At 42.7% G+C, this 19,872-nt stretch overlaps 2 protein-coding genes across 7 annotated transcripts in view; one reads left to right on the forward strand and one right to left on the reverse strand.

The window, feature by feature from the left end:
• The window catches only part of ZCCHC17 (zinc finger CCHC-type containing 17), a 50,484-nt gene extending 44,764 nt beyond the window's left edge, over positions 1 to 5,720 (reverse strand). For 4 of the 6 annotated variants that reach the window (XR_008630297.1, XR_008630296.1, XM_055140234.1 and 1 more), the window contains exon 1: positions 5,592 to 5,720. The gene's annotated coding sequence lies outside the window, so the exon portion shown is untranslated. Of the gene's footprint in view, positions 1 to 5,503; positions 5,561 to 5,591 lie in introns of those variants that run through there. The other 2 variants (XM_055140232.1, XM_055140231.1) reach the window with 2 other exon arrangements.
• A 156-nt stretch (positions 5,721 to 5,876) lies between these two features.
• The window catches only part of SNRNP40 (small nuclear ribonucleoprotein U5 subunit 40), a 32,864-nt gene continuing 18,868 nt past the window's right edge, over positions 5,877 to 19,872 (forward strand). The window contains exons 1-5 of the mRNA XM_004603545.2: positions 5,877 to 6,055; positions 8,210 to 8,339; positions 10,231 to 10,324; positions 11,589 to 11,754; positions 19,712 to 19,834. Coding sequence (XP_004603602.1) covers positions 5,912 to 6,055; positions 8,210 to 8,339; positions 10,231 to 10,324; positions 11,589 to 11,754; positions 19,712 to 19,834 — 657 coding nt within the window. The 5' untranslated portion in view covers positions 5,877 to 5,911. The remainder of the gene's footprint in view (positions 6,056 to 8,209; positions 8,340 to 10,230; positions 10,325 to 11,588; positions 11,755 to 19,711; positions 19,835 to 19,872) is intronic.

Consider the following 19,872-nt stretch of genomic DNA (forward strand, 5'->3'; position numbering starts at 1 on the left):
CGACTTTCATTAGGGGTTAATGCAGCTGGGGATGGTAAATTGAAGGCAATGAGGTTACTATACTGAAAATCTTAAGATGCTAGGGACATAATAATAAAATTATGTCTGGCAGTAACTTCAAATTTCAAATCTTTTTTAAAATTTTTAATTATTTATTTATTGGCTTTTTGGGTCACACCCCGCAATGCTCAGGGGTTACTCCTGGCTTTGCATTCAGGAATTACTCTTGGAGGTGCTTGGAGGACCATATGAGATGCAGGGCATTGAATCCTGGTCAGCCAAGTGGAAGGCAAATGCCCTTCCCACTGTACTACAGCTCCAGCCCCGAATTTCAAGTCATAAGAAATGCATTTTAGGGACTAGAGTAATAGTACAGAAGGTAGGGTACATGCTATCCCCAGCATTACATACATGGTCCCCTGAGGCCCTCCAGGAGTGATCCTTGAGCACAGAACCAGAAGTAAGCCCTGAGCATTATCAGGCATGGTCCTCCAAAAGAAACAAAACTACAGAATATTATACAAACTTAATAAAGCAGTAGGAGGGTTTCAGAGTATTCATTTTTTTAAAAATAATATAGGAGTACTGCTATTTGTTCAGCCATTAAGCTGATTGAATTGGACATGAACTCCACATTACTTTTTTATTTTATTGTATCACCATGAGATAGAGTTACAAAGCTTTCATGTTTGAGATTCAGTCATACAATGATGGAACACCCATCCCTCCAGCAGTGAACATTTTCTACCACTGATGTCCCGAGTATCCCCACCCCCCCTTCCCCTTCATATAGCAGTCCTCACCCTGTCTCTATGGCAGACAATTTCCCCAATACTCTCTCTCTAATTTTGGGCATTATGTTTTGCTCAAATTTCCCACCACCATTCAAGCCTACCTGCCAGGGCAGACACTAGATAATATATTTTTCATAGCTCATTTTGAATATCATATGAGCTCCCACGGCTGCGATTGTAAATGTAAATTTCTAGACTGTAAATGGTTGGGTTCCAGAGACATCTCTGTATGGCACTAATCCATTTTGGAATTCAATTGGGAATCTCTGGGCCAGGGCTGTTGGTGCACTAAGATGACATCCGGAGGCAAACTGTGGGCGCGACAGCCAGTCTTCTGGGAAGGTAGGGACCCGGAGAGGGACAGCCCGGGTCCTCTGCCACCGTGCAGCCTGGAGATTCACTCTTAGTTTTGAAATAAGTACTAGCATGGGTAAAATGTTATTAGACAATATTGCATGCTACAGAAATATCTTTCATGAGGACTCAATCAAAACAGCAATTTTTTTCAAACTTTTATTTAGGTACGATGATTTACAGTTAATAACAAAGTTTCAAGCATACAGTGTTCTAACACCACTTCTTCCACCAGTGTCAGTGTCCAAGACCAGTATTTCTAGGTTCCCTGTACTAGCACCTTTGGAAAACTCTTATTATAATCTGAATCACATGCTTATAATATTGCTGATGCTTGTGATTTTGGTGTGATTATCACAGTTCTCCACCACCAAAGCATATCAACCAATGCTGACTATGTTACCTCCAACCCACCTCATGATTGCACCCTATTCCACCCCTGTCTCACTCCTCTCTTTACTTGGAATTCTCAGCTCTGTAATCCAAGGCCACGGTTTGTCATCATTTGAAACCTTCCATTCCTCCTTCTTGTTCCTCTTTATACCACAGAGCAGTGAGATTACCCAGTATTTGTCCTTCTCCCTCTGATTTACTTTGCTTAATAACATGATATTTTCCAGGTCTATCCAAGTTGCAATGAACTGCATGATTTCCTCTTCTCTTAGGGCAAAGCAGCAATACTAAAAACAAAGAACAGGGGCTGGAAAGATAGTACAAGAGGTAAGACACTTGTCTTGCATGCAGCTGTAGTGATTATAGTCAATAGTCCGCAGCAGCACATACAGTTTTCTAAGTAACTCCAGGGTTAACTTTTGAACACAGAGCCAGGAATACTCTCTGTGCATGAATAGATATGGCCTCCCAAACAAAACTAACATTTGGGGCACTGGTCTTACACACAGCCTACCCAAGTCTGATCCCTGGCATTCCATATGATGCCCCATGTTTGCCAGGAGTGATCCCTGAGTGCAGACCCAGGAGTAAGCCCTGAGCATCACTGGGTGAGGCCCCCAAACAAAATAAACCAAATACTAAAAAAGAAATTTAAAGAAATTCCTGTCACCCTAATCTCCCACATCCACTTCTCATCAGTCAGCAGCCTTATCTCAACACTGAGATGAGAAGACCCTCCTGCAGCAAAAGGTTCAAATAATGGTGAGAAATAATTATAAAATTCAGTTGTGTACTTTTTTTGGATGTAATACCATTGCACATTATTATAGTTTAAAACAAGTGATTTGTTTAAACAAACAGTTTAAAACAATATGACTTTTTATTTTATCCCTTTCCCCCCACTCTTTTTTCCCTTTGTTGTAATGACCAAGGGTCACACTCTCTAGGCTCTGATACTTGCCAAAGTCAGACATTTGGTGCAGTTCTTGTATGTGGGCTCATCAGAAGTCACACTCTCAGTTGTGGTGCTTTTTACCATTTTGGTTGTAATTCTTTGGCCAGGGGTTGCCAGGGCGCTCACACTTATGATTCACTGTTACACTTCTGTCCACAGTGTTTGCACATCTTGGCCTGTAGTGCTCACTGAAGCCTGCACACTTTAGCTATGGTGTTTACACATACCTGGCTGCAAGGTGGCTAAGGATCACTTGCAGTGGCTGGGATCTCAGACAGCATAGCTACTAAAAACAAACAACTGCATCATCAGCATTGCACTTTATACATTTGGTATACAGGGAGCAAGTATACAGCCTCTAACTTGCAAGGCAGGTGGTCTAGTCACTGATCAATCTCCTGGTCCCCACAATATAGTAATAACTATAGTCATCACGGTGTGTGTGTGTATACATATATATATAAAACACCAATTACATATAATTGTAAATTTGTACCTTCTGATTGTCTTCACCAATTTCACTCAACCTCCCAAAACCTGCTTCCAGCAAACAACAATGTGTCCTCTCTGTCCTCTGGATCTGTGAGGTTTTTCTTTGGTTTTTGTTTTGCAGTGTCAGAGAATGAACCTAGGGTCTAACATACACAAGGCAAGTGCTCTACCACTGAGCTATATTTCCCCTCTCCTGGAAATCAGTTTTTTCATTTTTAGGCCACACAGTTTTTACATTTTTAGGCAAGCCCTGCTATGCTTAGGGCTTACTCCTGGTTCTGCACAAAGGAGTCACTTCTGGGTTGCTGGGGGGACTATATGTGGTATGTGAGAGCAAACCTGGGCCAGCTGCCTGCAAAAATAAGTACTCACCCCACTGTACTATCTCTCTAGCCTCTACATTTTTATGTGAAATTTCATTTGGAAAAACATAGCCCTACTACTTTTCATAAAAAGTCCATATGGATGGGGCTGGAGCAATAGCACAGCAGGTAGGACGTTTGTCTTGCACTCAGCCAACCTGGGTTCGATTCCCAGCATCCCATATGGTACCCTGAGTACCACCAGGAGCAGCTCCTGAGTGCAGAGCCAGGAGTAACAACTGTGCATCGCCAGGTGTGACCCAAAAAGCAAAAATAAATAAATAAATAAATTCCAGATGGAGCTGGAAAAATACCACAGCAGGAAGGGCACTTGCATAGCATGTCCCCTGAGCACCACCAGGAGTAATTCCCGAGTGCACAGCCAGCAGCAACCCCTGAGCATCATCAGGTGTACCCCCTGCCCAAAAAACATATTAAATTAATTTTTACGTCTACAGAACACTGAGCTAAATTTTGGTACCACATCTATAGTAGAACTAGTAGACTACTGGACACTGGTGAAGAGATTTGTGCTGAACAATGTATGCCAAAATTCAATCATAAATATCTTTGCAACTCTGTAAAAAAATGAAACAAAAAAAATTTTAGGAAAGCCAAGAGATAGTGCAGGAGTTAAGCTTGCCTTGCACCTCCCAATCCTCAGTTATCAAAAACCTGAGTGCCACCCGGTGTGGCCCCCAAGCTCTGCCCCCCCCCCGCAAAAAAAAAATTAAAAATTAACTAGGAGGAGCCGGGGCAATCGTTCAGCGGGTGGGGCGTTTGCCTTGCACACGGCCAACTGGGTTCAATCCCCTGCATCCCACATGGTCCCTCAAACACCACCAGGAATAATTCTCCACTGCAGAGCCAGGAGTAACCCCTGAATATCACTGGATGTGACCGAAAGAGAAAAAAAAATTAAAAATAAAAAAAAAATGAAAATGAAAATTAACCAAGATTGAAGCAGGCCATTTGGAATCGCTTATATAAGCTACGGAAAAAAGAAAATCTTAAGCACTTGTGTCTTTTTTATTTGGGGGCCTGCATATTCATTTAAAATTTTTTTTTAACCACCGTGATATGTAGGGACTCTATGCAATGTACTTCCAAATTCACAGGTCCAACAAAAACCTCTGAGCTCAAAAGCCAGAGGTCAAACTGCTTCCGTGATGTAAAGAATGACCTCACTCCTTTCGCAGCACACACCCTCCCCCATGCGCCCCTGACCGCTCACCGCCCTGCAAATCATTCAGCCCCATAAAGCCCAGATCGTAGTAATTCCCTCGGACTCCTCTGCCACGCCCTGTACCCAACACCAAGTCCCACTGATTTTACTTTCCCCGATCTCCAGAATCTGCCCGACGCCTCCATCCTTCCAGGCCCCCTTTCACCTGAGTGGCCCATCAGCCCCTCTCTCCTCCAAGCAGCTGACAGGAAAAGGCCTGAGGCGGCAAGCCTGCTCCACGCAAACACAGCCTCCTCCCATCCCCACTCCCCGCTCCACAGATCTCGCGGCGGTTCCCCACCGGTTGCAGCGGGGCGGCGGTAGCGCCTCCGGCGGGCCGCCCCGTCACGCAAGGTCCAGCCAACTGCCCGCGGCGGCGTGTGGACGAGGAGCCCGGCGCGAAACGGAAGCGTCCCCCCCGAGGCCCCCCGTCCGGCAGCTCCCGGGCGCCTCCCCGCCGCTCTCGGCCCCTCTGAAGACCGCCGTTTAACAGGTGGCCCCCGCCTGACTCCAACTCCGGGGCGCTGGAACCCGTGAAACCCTCGTCTCTGCGGAACGATGACGGGGGAGGCCTCGCAATGAACCCGAGTATCGGGACGTCTCTGGACAGCGCCGCCGCCTCTGTCAGGAAAGACGCCCCGGGTCCAAGGCGGCACGATCCGTGGCCGCGACGCGTCGGCCGCCTCCTCCCAGGAGGAGACTCTTGGAGGGCTGAGAGCCAAGGCTGTTGGACCCCTGGCCGGGCCCGGCCCACGGCTGGACACAGCAGGCGCTGCCAGCGTGAGCAAATCAGCCATGAAAGGCCCCAAGCGGCCACCGAGATCCTACCTCTCCCGCCCCCAAACTCGGCGTCAGTCAAGAATCGAAACGCTCGTTCTCAACTACGGCTAGAAACTGGGGGGCCCGTCACAGCCCCCGGAAAACAGACTTTTAGCTCAGAAAGGCTAGGCTTCGACCATGAGAGTCAGACCTCCACAGCCCGCAGCCAACCGCCCCCGAGACGCCTGGTACCTTACCCGTCTTCAACTCCGGGTCTCAGCAACGCTGCATTGCGCGAAACGCCAAACCCAGTCAGCGTGCTTTCACCCACAAGACCCAGCGCGCTGAGGCGGGACTCAGCTCCGTCCGCCAATCCTGGGATCGTACTCGCGTGACATCATACCAAGATGACCAATAACAGAAGGCTACATAGAGGGCGGTGCAAAAGGAAATCTTAGAAATCGATTGGGCTTTCCAAGCCGGAAGTTCGTGAGGAAACACTAAATCGGAGCCAATCGGGTGTTACCGGAAGGTGGCGGCGCGGTTAGTGGCGGCGCTGAGGAGAGCGGTTGCCGCCATGATAGAACAGCAGAAGCGTAAGGGCCCGGAATTACCGCTGGTCCCAGTCAAGCGACCGCGGCATGAATTGCTATTGGGAGCGGCGGGGTCGGGCCCCGGAGCGGGCCAGCAGCAGGCGGCGCCGGGAGCTTTGTTGCAAGCAGTAAGTGAAGTCGCAGGAGCCTCTCGGCCCTCATCTCATCCCCTCTCCCTGCCCTGGGCCCTTTCCCCGCAGTGCGGGGCGGCGGGATGAGGCTGTAACCTGGACTTAAAGTTTTATCAAACACTAAAGTGCCTGACACTTGGCGCCTCTTTCATCACGTTTCCCTGCTTCAGACCTTTCGCCCACCCTGGGAGATGGCGATAGAAGAGTTTTAGGGCAGTGAGTTCAAAAACCTCCGTCCGTGCTTTCGCGTCCCAACACTTGCCGGGGAGCCGGCATAAAATCAGCTCTGGGACACGTTCTGTGGAGCGGAGGGAGGAAGAGGCAGGGAGGAAGGAAATGAATGGATGGATGGGCCTGGGACTGCGGGCAGGTTGCCAGGCGGGGCGTGAAGAGCAGCACGCGTCATTGCTGACAGTCGTCGAGCCCCTTCCCGAAGTGCTTTGGTTGGGACAACTTAAATTGTTCGGCAACAGCCTAAGAATTAGCAACAGTTATAGTTCCACTTGGTGGATGGACTTCCCAGATGAACGAACGGGAAACGTTTTCAGCCAGGGTTGCTCTGCTTAGGCGGCGATCACACGCCTCAGGGCGACGGGGAAGTCTGTGTCCTCTGCCCCAAGTAAATGCAGACTTGTCTGGTCCACCTCCCTCCCGTCGGCATCGTTCTGCTTCCCCGCGCCCGGCGCGATCACGCTCCCGCTTCTCTTCGCCATGGTCTTGTCTGTCAGTCCTGCAGCTAGAGGAATCGGACCCCGTGACTGTCCGACCAACCCATTTCTGCTTGTTCTCTTTCCCTTTCCCTTGCTGATCTACTAATTTTTCTTTGCCCTCCCTGTTCGAGTCACTCTTCCCGCCCCCAAACTTAACTTTACCGCTCCTTATGCTGGAAAATGCGCTTTTAAAAAAAATTTTCCTGTGAATTTTATATGCACCTTCAAACCTTCCCTCAAATACTCTTTTCCAGTATGGGTTTTGCTAATCCCTCCTTTTTGAAATTGGAATACCCACATTCCTGCCTTGTTTCTTTTCCAAGAATATATAACTATATGTCTTTTCTTCTCTCCACAGTCCTATTATCCCATTAGAACACAAACTCTTTGTTTTGTTCAGTGCTACTTGAACAGTGCCTGACACATTATTTTGAGGGTGGTTTGGAGCCACACCCAGTGGTACTCAGGACTTATTTTTGGTTCATTGCCCAGGATCACTCCTGGCTATGTGCAGGGGGACCATATGTGTGCTAGAAATTAAACACAGGTTGGCCCTGTGCAAGGCATGTGCCCTCCCCACTGTGTTATCACTCCAGGCTTGCAGATGGTAATTTTTTAATTAATGGAAGAAGCTAGAAACTCCTGACATGAGTTAGTGATTACAATAGTGTACTTCTGTCTGACAAGTAAGAAGATTCACCCAAATTTTGGTGAATCTCCGAGTATCAGTGCCCAGAACTATATTCCTAAATAATTTGTACCCTGAAAGGGTTTGCTAGAAAGTTTCATTATTCATTCAGTATATGAGCAGAAGACTAGAAATAGTATTTAATGACAGGAGGAGTCTTTGCATTCACAGACCTTCATTTTTCTCACTGAAGAAAAGAAAATATAAATATAAATAGCACCAGGGATGTAGCTCAGTGGTAAAGTGCCTATCTTATATGGGTGGGTCCCTGAGTTTAATCCCTGGCATGGCAAAAATAAATGCTCTGAGGATATATAGTAGCACTAATAGAATACGAAAGGAAGATGGGATGCTACTTGAGTTTCATGAAGAAAAGAATTTCTGAATTGACATTTGAAAGGACTCACAGTGGAAGGTACAGATTGGTCTGTCAGGAATAATGACAAGTATAAAAATCTTGAGGCAGGAAATGTATTTAAATAGACTTAAACAATTAGAAGTAAGCTTGGGAACAGTAGTAGAATGAGGGAGGGGAATTAATACCAAAAAAAACAGACTAAAAACTTTAGCAGGTCACTATTTCAAATTAAATGTAATGAATAATTTGGGGAGTTATCAGGAGAAGTTCATTAATTTTCAAACCCTTGTCTTTTTTCTCTATAACCATTCCAATCTTATACACCACCACCTCCCCCTCAGTTTTGCAACTGTGCCTCTGTATTTATAACTACTCTGTACTTATCTCTTGTTTAGGGGCCTCCGAGGTGTTCCTCTCTTCAAGCCCCGATCATGCTTCTCTCAGGACATGAGGGAGAAGTATATTGCTGCAAATTTCACCCCAATGGATCCACCTTAGCGTCTGCAGGATTTGACCGACTAATATGTAAGTTAGTTGATAAACTAATTTTAATTTTTAAATTTTTTTGGGGGGGGCACACCCAGCAATGCACAGGGATCACTCCTGGCTCTGCACTCAGGAATTACCCCTGGCGGTGCTCAGAGGACCACATGGGATGCTGGGAATCGAACCAGGTCGGCCGCGTGCAAGGCAAACGCCTTGTGCCAGCCCCATCAATTTTTAATTTAAAGTAGTTGCTTCCTAATTCACTGCTGTGTCCCACCTTCAACCCCTGCTTTTGGGCCACACCCAGCTGTGCTCTGGGTTTACTGTGGGCCCTATGCTTAGGGATCACTTCTGGCAAGGCTTGGGGGACCATATGTGGTGCCAGGGATTGAATCCTGGTTGGCCATATGCAAGCACTATGCTCACTATACTATCTTTCCAGCTCTTGAAGTGATTGCTTTTTTGCCAGTGATTGTTTTTAAAAGTTTTCAGTGACTAGGAAGTATTGGTCTGAGTAACAACAGATTGTTTGGCTAACATGCTTTAGTGGGGACTTGAAAATGCTGAAAGTTTTAGATGTTGAACTTGGGTTCATGTTGTAATTAAGAGTTTTGTTAAAATTCTGAGTAATTGGTGAGTTGTTCTACTTTGAGAATCTCTTTCTCATGGAGTCAAACTCTGAACAGATTTAGTAAAACAGAAGATGTTGGCCAAGCAGATTAAGGAGAATAACGGGGAAATAGATAATTTTTGAAAGGTATGAAGGCGTCCTCTTGAGTTCACTCAGATTCTTCACTTATGGGAAGGATAAAGAGATCCTAAAGTGGGGCTGGAGCAATAGTAGTGAGGGTGTTTGCCTTGCACGCAGGCAATCTGGCGTTCAATCCCCAGCATCCCATATGGCCCCCTGAGCCCTGCCAAGAGTAATTTCTGAGTGCAGAGCCAAGAAGAACCCCTGAGCATCATTGGGTGTGACCCAAAAAAGCAAAAAAGAGAGAGAGAGATCCTAAAGTGGCAATTCTCTATGTACTCTACCTGTTTACGTCATTCTTAGCTAGAAATCAAGAATAGTCATTTTCCAGAAAATGTAGAAAAAATAACTTTGGGGAATGGCAAAAGAGATAATAGAAGCAACTGATAAGTTTTTCTTCTGGAATAACTTGCCCCATTGTGAAATGAAAAGAATTCTTTGACTCTTTGCTGATAGCAATGGATAATAGTATTTTCACTGACCTTTTTGACACAGGTGTTCTGTGATCCTTAGATATTCTGTAGTCCTTAAATTTACTGATGGTCAAATATCTGGAAGGCTTAGGATACTTTGCAAAATATTCTTGGTTTATTGATATGCTTAACTTTATAAAAACTAGAAATTTTATCGAATAAATAACGGCTGTTTATATAGCCCTTATTATGTGTATAGTGCTCCTTAATAATACTCATCAAACCACTCCTACTTGAGCGAGCTCTTTCATTGAGTAATTGTTTATTCACCTACCTTATTTTGCCCTGGGTACTGAGGTATATAATACATGTAATAGGTACATAGTACTCAGGAGATGAGTATTGTAGTATAAAATCATTGCCATGCAACTTTCAGGTCAGTTGTGGTTTCCTATGTTTCACATCATTTTGTAATCTGCTTGTATTCATAGGCAAATACTAGTGAGTGCCAACTTTTCAAAATTATAGAAGAGAACTCAAGATGTTGAAAAAGCACATCCATTAACTTAATTTTTTAACTTATGGAATGTGATTTTGTCTGTTTGCAGTATCAGGAAAATCAGTTGGTATAATCAGTAATATAGTGTTAAATGGCAGTCTAATTTCAGAACTTTTGTTGGTAAATTCCTCAATACCCTTTTCATGGCCAGTGATTAGTTTCCTTTTGCCTAGTAATGCTCACAGAATCCCTGTGTGTCACTTGCAGTGTTATGGAATGTCTACGGTGACTGTGATAACTATGCTACACTGAAGGGGCACAGTGGAGCAGTAATGGAACTGCATTATAACACAGATGGCAGGTGAGTGTTCTACAGAATAGAATGGCAGCTGCTTCTCTAATTCTTACTACCCTTTCACATTTCATCCTTTCATTTATTCTCAAAAAAAAAACATATAAATATATATACACACACACACACACAGACATTTTTGAGGTCGGAGAGAGTGCAGCAGATAAAACCCTTGCCTTGCACACAGCAGACCCATTTGATCCTTGTCATCACATGTGGTACCCTGAACACAGCCAGGAGTAAACCTGAGCATCACTGGATGTGACCCAAAAACAGAACAAAAGCACGTCAAACAGAGCTTATTTAGGGCAGTTGCTGCAAAATCCTCTTGTCACCCCCAAGTAACATATTTATTGTTTTAAATTTGTGTTTGTAAATACATTATCTCTATAATATTATGATCTAGATAAGTTCACTCCATAAAACAATGTGATTTCATTGTTTTCAATCAGCTATTTTTGCTTTAAAAGTATTTTTAAAGCATAGGAAAGTAACCCTTATTTCTTTCATTCTGAAGATACTTGTAATTTTTTTCTGGGCCTTTTGCATACTTAACACTGGTGGGTTTATTGCATATGTGTAAAATTATATTATGAGTATGATCATGCTGCTTTCCTCCTAACAGTATTCGCTGAGCATATTTGCTTAGCATTGCATATTGTCTATCATAGATAACTTAATTGTTGCATAATTGTTGGTCACTTGGAAATATGGTTATAAAAGTAATTCTTTGCATTAAACATTTTGTTTCTACCTCTTGCCTCTAGAATTTAGGATTTCCTGGATCAACTGTATACATTTTTCCTACTGGTTAAAGAAAGCATTATAAAAGCAAATATAATTTAGAAATTATCCTCAGAAATAAAAGATTTTCTTTTAAGAGAATTGGCTTGAATTGCTATTGGGTTAGGAATTGTAACTTCTGCAGCAAGGAGTGATTAAACAGTTCAGGTGGGAAGCTACCTTATGTACAAACTGTCATCTATCACAGAGGAAAATGAGAAAAATTGCTGTATTTGATGTATGTCATGAAGATTCATGGAAGGAAATACATATAAATGTATGTTATATATCAGAATAGACCCTGGTTCTAAACTGGTTCCAAAATAACAGGATTCAGTAAAGAAAGGTGAGGTGCATTTTTCTAGTATTATATCCCAGATTATCAGAGTATAACATGTTGGTGATCTTGGACATTTTGCCAAATATAAAGATAGATTGATGTATTGTTTGTCTTCACATATTTCTTTTTGTTCTTTCTCTTACCTTCTAGTATGCTCTTCTCAGCATCCACAGATAAAACTGTGGCGGTATGGGATAGTGAAACAGGTGAAAGGGTTAAAAGGCTGAAGGGACATACTTCCTTTGTGAATTCCTGTTACCCGGCCAGGAGGGGCCCTCAGCTTGTCTGCACTGGCAGTGACGATGGTACAGTTAAGGTGGGTGTTGTCTGTGTGAATTGCGATTTCTGAGGTGACGCATAATGAAACCTGGGAACCTATTCTGCAGTCTCCTTTCCACAACTTTGTTTTTAACACTTGTCTTTGGATTGTGTGGGATGGGGGTGGGGGTTGGGCCACTACCTAGTGGTTCTTAGGATTTATTTGTATCTCTGTGCTCAGGAGTGACCCTTGGCCGTTCTTCAGCGACCATAGATAGTGCCAGGAATTCAAACTGGGGTTGGCCACATGCAAGGCAAGCACCTTGCCTCCTATGCTCTTTCCAGCCCCCCCACCATTTTTTCCCCTCTCTTCTCTCTCTCTCTCTCTCTCTCTCTCTCTCTCTCTCTCTCTCTCTCTCTTCTCTCTCTCTCTCTCTCTCTCTCTCTCTCTTATTTTCACTTTTGTGGGTTTCAGAGGCCACACCTAGTCGTGCTCAGTGCTAACTCCAACAGCACTCAGCACAAAACATCAGAACAAAACATGAACCAGACTCCACCACGGGCAAGGCAAGTGCCTATCCCCTGTACTATCTCTTTGGCCCTGTTTCAGCACTTCAAAATACAAATAGTGGCCCTCAAACTAAAAATAAATAATGCAGGTATTTTAAATGTAATACAGAATAATGTTTGAGCCATATTGAGCTTTTTTGACTTCAAATAAATGACTGAACTATATTCTTAGCTCAGTTATCTACTTAATTGTGTGCCCTTGGGCAGTTTGCTTCTCTGATCATCAGTTTTTTAGTCTATTGTAAAATGACAGAAAATGTATTTTTATTAGCTCAAGTACATGGTTTTAGTAAAATAGGGTGATATCCTAAAGGTCATGTAGTGCAGTATTTCTTAGCTTTATCCTGACCATCGTTCTTCATTTGGCTACTGAGTCTCATGCATACCCCATCTACATAATTTTTTGGTGTTTTTTGTTTGTTTTGTTTCTGTTTGTCTTGGGGGTTTTGTTTTGTTTGCTTGGACGGGGTACTTGGGCGGTAGCTTGCAGGGCTCTCCGAGAGGGACAGAGAAATCGAACCTGGGTCAGCCGCGTGCAAGGCAAACGCTCTACCTGCAGTGCTGTCGCTCCAGCCTGTCACTATAGTATCATAAAGTAATTTCATTGCACTGAATTTGTGCAGTGATATGTGTGTGCAGTGATTGTTTTGCCTTTTCCATAGTTGTATCATTTATCCTTTGCACATTAGCTTTTTTTTTTATCTTGGGCCACACCCAGCAGAACTCTGGGCTTATACCTGACTCTGCACTGAGGGATCACTCCTGGTGAGGCTTGGAGAACTTTGTGGGGTTCCTGTGACTGAACCTAGGTCAGCCCTGTGCAATGCAAGCATCTTGCCAGCTTTACTATATCTCCCCCACCCCCACCCCCATTGACTTCTTTGCTTGATAATAGGCTTTTAAGATTCTTCCATTTCTGTTTTAAAATTTCTCTGGTGCAAAATAATCACCTATTATCTGGGTGTATCTGTGTGTATCTGTTGCTTCCAGGAGTTAGGATTTACAAATAAAGCTGCTGTAAACAGCTGTGTGCAGCTTTTTATGTGGATGAAAGTTTCTTCTTCTTTTAGTATAACCCCAAGGAGCATAATGATGGTATGGCAAAGTATATTTAGTTTTGTAATAACTCATCAGTTTGTTAATCAAAATGATTTGTGGTTTTGCATCCCTAACTAAATGATGGAAGAATGAAAGCGAGTTCCTGTTCAGTTCTTTATATCTTTTGCAAATATTGTCTTCCAGTCTGCAACTTAGCTTCTTAGCCTCTTGGTATTTTCTTTTGCCTTGGGAGGGGCACACCTGGTGGTACTTGGCTTCTGGCTCTGTACTCAGGAATCCTGGTGGTGCTTGGGAGGACCATTGTCAGTGCTAGGAATCAAACCTGGGCTGATTTCCTGATGCAAGGCAAGCTGTACTGTCACTCCAGCCACTCCCTCTTTCACTTTTTTTTTTTTTTCATTTTGGGTCACACCCGGCAATGCATAGGGGTTACTACTGGCTCATGCACTCAGGAATTACTCCTGGCGGTGCTCGGGGGATCATATGGGATGCTGGGGATCAAACCCTGGTTGGCCGCATGCAAGGCAAACACCCTACCCACTGTGCTATTGCTCCAGTCCTCCTTTCACCATTTTTTAATTTTAATGAAAACCAGCTTATTTCTTTCATGGATTGTTCTTTTAGTATTTCATCTTAAAAGTTATCACTATTCCCAAAGTCGTTTACTTTTTTTTTCCCTGTGATTACATTGGAGTTTCAGATTCAATTGACAGTGTTTATTGGGGTGTATTTCTGGACTCTTTGTTCCCTTCCATTGTTCTTTCACTAATGCCACACTATACTGTGTCTGATCAGTCTTGTTTTGGTTTGGTTTGGGGATTATACCTGGCAGTGCTCAGGGTTTACTCCTGGCTTAGTGTTAATGGATCAATTCCTGGTGGTGCTTGAGGGGCCATGTGTAGTGCCATAGATTTGAACCCAGGTCACCTATGTGCACGGCAAGCACTCCTCACTTAAGCCTATTGTCTTAACTTGCTGTAAATTTATAATAATTATGAAGTCAAATAGTATCAGTTTTCCAGTGTTATGGTATTCTTTCAATATTTTACTAAGAATTTTTTTTTCTTTCTTTTGCTTCTCTATATAAAATACACAAAATAACATGCCCCTTTTTTTTTAAGTTTGGGGGTTTTTGTTTTGTGGTCAAACCCAGCTCTGCTCACAGGTTACTCCTGTTGGTGCTTGGTAAAACATGGGGTACCTGGGATTGAAGCAGGGCTTCCATGTGAAAAGCATGTGTTCTAACCCTTTGAGCCATCTCCCCAGACCCACCTTACAGTAATTTTGGTTTTGGTTACATTTGAATCTGAATTTAAACATCAGTTTGGGAAGAGTTGGCATTGGGTGGGGCATACCTGGTGGTGCTCAGGGGCCACTGCTGGCTTTGTGCTCTGAGAGATGTCTGGCAATGCTCTGGAACCGTATGTGGTTCCAGGGATTCAAACCAGGTTTCCAGTGGTAGTGTAATCACATTGACCTCTGACTTTCCTCTCTGACAAGAACATTGACCTCTGTTATTTCTGGACAAGAGTTAAAATTTTTATGATACTAAATTACTAATCCTTTGAATATGGAATATCTCTCCATTTTTAAAAAATTAATCTTTATTTTGTTCATTCCAGTTTTGGGTGGAAGAGTTTGTGTTTTTTTGTTTGTTGTTTGTTTGTTTGTTTGTTTGGGGTTATACCTGGCAGTCAAGGGTTATTCCTGGCTCTGCACTCTGGCAGAGGGAGCCTGGCAGTGCTAGGAGACCAGATGGGATGCCAGAGATCAAACCCAGACTGACCATGTGCAAAACAAGCATCATCCCTGCTGTACTATCTGTCCAGCCCTGTTCATTCCAGTTCTGAAGTTGTCCTTATATAAATCTTGTACATTTTTGTCTTTTTGTTTGTTTTAGCCTCTGGGCCAGGAATATAGCTCAGTGGTAAAGTAGATGTCTTGTATATGTGAGTCACTGGGTTTGATTCTTGGCATTACAAAAAAAATTTTTTTGAATGCTCGTGTAAATGGTAATGTGTTTTAAGAATCATTGGGGGCCAAGGTGGGGCTATGACTCAATAGTAAACTACATTCTTTGAATGCATGACATCTTGGATACCTCAAACACCCAACATCTCAAATAAAACATCTCAGAAAACACCCAACTATAGAAAAAAAATTATTTTAAACATGGAAAGTTATTGGGGTCCATAACTTCAGTTTTGGTTCAGTTTTGGGTTTTGGAGCTACCTGATGGTACTGAGAGATAATTACTGCTTGAGGGGAACTGTGTGTTACTGGAGATCAAGCCAGGCTTGGCAGCATACAAGGCAAATGCCATACCCCATTATTATGTCCCTGGCCTAATGTTGGCTTTTCTCAGGGGGGAAAAAGGCATTTTGCTTTTTTAATTGTTAGAGTTCTAAATAACAGATTTCAAAGGCCTGAGAGACAGTAGAGCCTGTAAGGCAGTTGCCTTGCACACTGCCAACTCAAGTTCAATTCCTTGAATTTCATATGGTCCCTCAAGCACTGCCAGGGGTGATTCCAGAGTGTACAAAGCCAAGACAAACCTCTGTGCATCACAGAGTGTCACCCTAAAACAAAAGCTAACTAAAAACTGTGGTTTCAAATGACCCATATATTTTCAGTCAAGCAATATTTTGGACATTATCTGTACTAGTAGCTTTCAAGCTATTTTGGTAAATTCCTCTTCTAAAAAAAATACAATACAGTGTAATTCAGATTATATTCCAGTAAAATCCAATGTATCTATATATATGGTTCCTTTTTATTGCAGTTAATTCTCAGGGTACTGCATAGACAAAAAAGGATATTTTTGTTTGTTGGTTTGGTTTGGTTTTTTTTTTTTCAGGGGAAGGGGGGTTTGGAGCACACCTGACAGTGCTCAGGGGTTGCTCTGCACTCAGGGATCACTCCTGGCAGTGTGATCCAAGGGGACTGTATGGGAGGCTGGGAATCAAACCAGGGTTGGCTGTATGTATGGCAAACCACCCTACCCACTTACTATCACTCTGGCCCTATAGAGAGAGTGTTTAGAGGTAGGGTGGGTGAATGTTGCTCAGCATGGATGTCAGAGCTACACTTAGATAGAACGTCTACACAGGACAGAGATAGCCATTGCAACACAGGACAAGTAGCCCAGTGCGGGAAAGTGGAGGGTGAAGAAGGGTAAGCATCCTGGTCCTCACTAGGTAAAAGGACATCTACATTGATGTGGAGACACTGGGACTAAGAACCTGAACTGAGGCTGCCCACATGGTGGGGAAACAATTAACAGAGGATGTCTGAGGTTAGGATCAGCATGACATCCCTGAACAAAGGCAACTTAGACAAGGATACTAGTGTCAGAGCACTATAGAGAGGGTATTTACACCGAGGGTCAAGTAGAATGAGAAAGGGGAATTAGTTAGAATCGAGAAGGGGACATCCTTGTAAGGGAATGAGAAGGTCGGAGAGGATATAAAAAATTTGCTGTACATATAGATTTGATCAAGTAAATTAGTTTGGTTACTATAATGAAGGCAAATTTCTCAGTGTCAGTTAATGAAATGCCAATACAGAAAAAGTAAACTTTCTGTATATAAATAAATTGATTGAAGAGAATAAAAATGAATATTGTATGTAGTTTTGTCTGTGTACCTTAGTATATAAGGCCTAACTATCCACTGAAAATGTTTAGGTAGGGGCCAGAGCAATAGTACAGCAGGTAAGGCATTTGCCTTGCACGTAGCCGACCTGAGTTCAATCCCTGGCATCCCATATGGTCCCCCAAGCACCGCCAGGAGTAATTCCTGAGTGCAGAGCCAGGAGTAACCCCTCAGCATCGCTGGGTGTGACCAAAAAAAAAAAAGATTTAGGTGAACTGCCACTCCAATCCCAATAGCGAAGAATACATATACTAATAGATATGCAGTTCTTGGTATTTTATTAATTTTCTAGTAAAAAGAACCAGTATTTCTTATTTCAGGCCTGGACAAACAAAGTACAAAATGAGCCTGGAACATCTTGTGCAAGAAAGCTTGGCCAGAGAACATCTTGATTAAATGACCAAACTAAATTTTACTGGTAATGAGAAAAATCAGAGTTGTGAGCCATTTGATAGGACACAATGAAAATGTAGTATCTTGTAATTGGTATTTCTGCCCAAAGTACATGAATTGAATCTAATCATGAAGAAACATCAATCAACCACAAATCAAGAGACTTTCTACAAAAATAAGTCTTGTAACTGTTATATGAGAAATGTCAAGGTTATTAAATTCATGCAAAGTCTGAGAAATTCCAGCTAAAAGAGACTAAAGAAACATACTAGCTTAATTCAACAAAAAAAAACCCTTATTTTCTGTGTAAAAATTACATATGAATTTTTAAATTAAATTTATGAGTAGGCCACACCCAGCAATGCTCAGGACTTACTCCCGACTCTGGGTTATTTCTGGTGATGTTCAGAGGAATATATGCGGTGTCAAGGATTGAACTGTATTCAGTTGCATGCAAGGCAGCTATACCCTGAATTGTAGTTGTTTTTTTTTTTAATCACTTTTGCTTTTGCTGGCACTCCTAAAAATGACTTTTTTTTTTAAGGAATTCCAAGAACATTGTATGACTGAACAATTTGATGCAATCATGAATAATTTTGTAATGCTCTATCTCACGGTGATTTTAAAAAATAAATAGAAAATAAAAAATAAATTTTAAGAAAATGCTTTGCCTGGGGCTGGAGAGATAGCACAATGGTCAGTGGATGTGTCCAACCTGGATTGGATCACCAAGCACTTCATACGCTCCTTCTAATCCACAAGGAATGATTCCTAGCTGCAGAGCCAGGAGTAAGCCCTAAGTACAGCCAGGTGTCCCCAAAACAAAACAGTCCAAAAACAGAAATAAGATTGTTTTGCAAAATCCAAGATTTCTTGGATTTTTATTGTTTTCTTTAGGAATAGTATAGCTTCCAAGACATGACTGAATAGGGCACTTGCTTTTCATGCAGCATGCATAGGTTTGATCCTTGATACCATAAATGATCCCCCAAACACTGCCAGGAGTGATACTTGAGTGTAGAGCCAGGAGTAAGCCCTTAGTACCACTGGGTGTGACCCAAACTCCTCTCCTCCCATCCCCCACAAAAAACAATTTTTTTTTCAAACTAGGTTTTACATTTAGGTCTTTGATCTCTTAAATTGATTTTTTGTTTGTTTGTTTGTTTTTTAAACAAGATTATTTTCATTGAAATTTTCTTACTTAGAAAAATGTGAGGGAAGAGTCTAGAGCTAAATAAAGCAGTTGGGGTTTTTGTTGTGCCTATGATCAACCTCGGTTTTATCCCTGGTACTCCTATGTTAAAGTGAACCTGCCTACAGCATACCAAGAGGTGAGAGATTAGGACTTGCTCACATCTTAAGTATATGCCTAGCCATAGCCATGTGAGTGGGTTTCTGGGAATATGTCAGAGCTTTTCAAAACACTGTGTCTCCAAATTTTCTCATTCTCCAGCCTTTCCTCCCCAATCTTTTTGGTTTGTCTATTCTTTACCTCAGATGTTATACCTTGCCTCTGCTCTGAGAGTCCATATTAAACAGTAAATGCAGACCTCTTGAGGTTATCCTTCCAGAGCTATCAGAGAGATTAAAAATAAACCAACTACAATTCGTTGAGAAAAATAAGGCCTAGTCTGCTTCCTCTGGCAATAGAAATGTGGATTGTTGGGGCTGGAGTGATAGCACAGCAGGTAGGGCATTTGCCTTGCATGCAGCCGACCCAGGTTCGAATCCCAGCATCCCATATGGTTCCCTGAGCACCGCCAGGGGTGATTCCTGAGTGCATGAGCCAGGAGTGACCCCTGTGCATCGCTGTGTGTGACCTAAAAAGAAAAAGAAAAAAAAGGAAATGTGGATTGTTGTCTACAAATGTATTGCCGATTAAAGGTTAGAACCCCAGAGTAAATTAAAAGGTTACAAAGATTTCTTACTACGGTTGAGTGCTCATTAAATGTTAACCTGCTAGGGTGTAGAGACAAAGTATAGTGGATAGTTCTCTTGTTTTGCCTGTGCCTGACCAGATTTGATCTCTAATCATCCCATATTATCCTCCAAGCCCTTCCACATGTGATCCCTAAAGTCAGAGCCAGGAGTAAGCTCTGAGTTGTGGTCCAAAAACCTGAATAAATAAATGTTTGTCTGAAAATATAATCCAAACAGTTTGTTCCCACAGTCTTCAAATGCTTTGGTAAATCCTCACTTACCATGGTATTTCAATTGTCCAGACAGGTTTTTGAACTGGGACTTTAGTAGAGGTGTGTTCACTACCACGGTGTTTTTGGACTTAGAAGTATCCCATATAATTCTTAAGTTAGTAGAAACTCTTCTCTTCCTCTCTTTCAGCTTTGGGACATTAGGAAGAAAGCAGCCATCCAGACATTTCAGAACACTTACCAGGTGTTAGCTGTGACATTCAATGACACAAGTGATCAGATTATTTCTGGTGGAATAGACAACGATATCAAGGTATGTTTATTATGCATGTTATGTTCCCTGTCACTTAA

Source organism: Sorex araneus, chromosome 5 (assembly GCF_027595985.1).
Source record: "Sorex araneus isolate mSorAra2 chromosome 5, mSorAra2.pri, whole genome shotgun sequence".
In the NCBI taxonomy this organism is placed as follows: domain Eukaryota; kingdom Metazoa; phylum Chordata; class Mammalia; order Eulipotyphla; family Soricidae; genus Sorex; species Sorex araneus.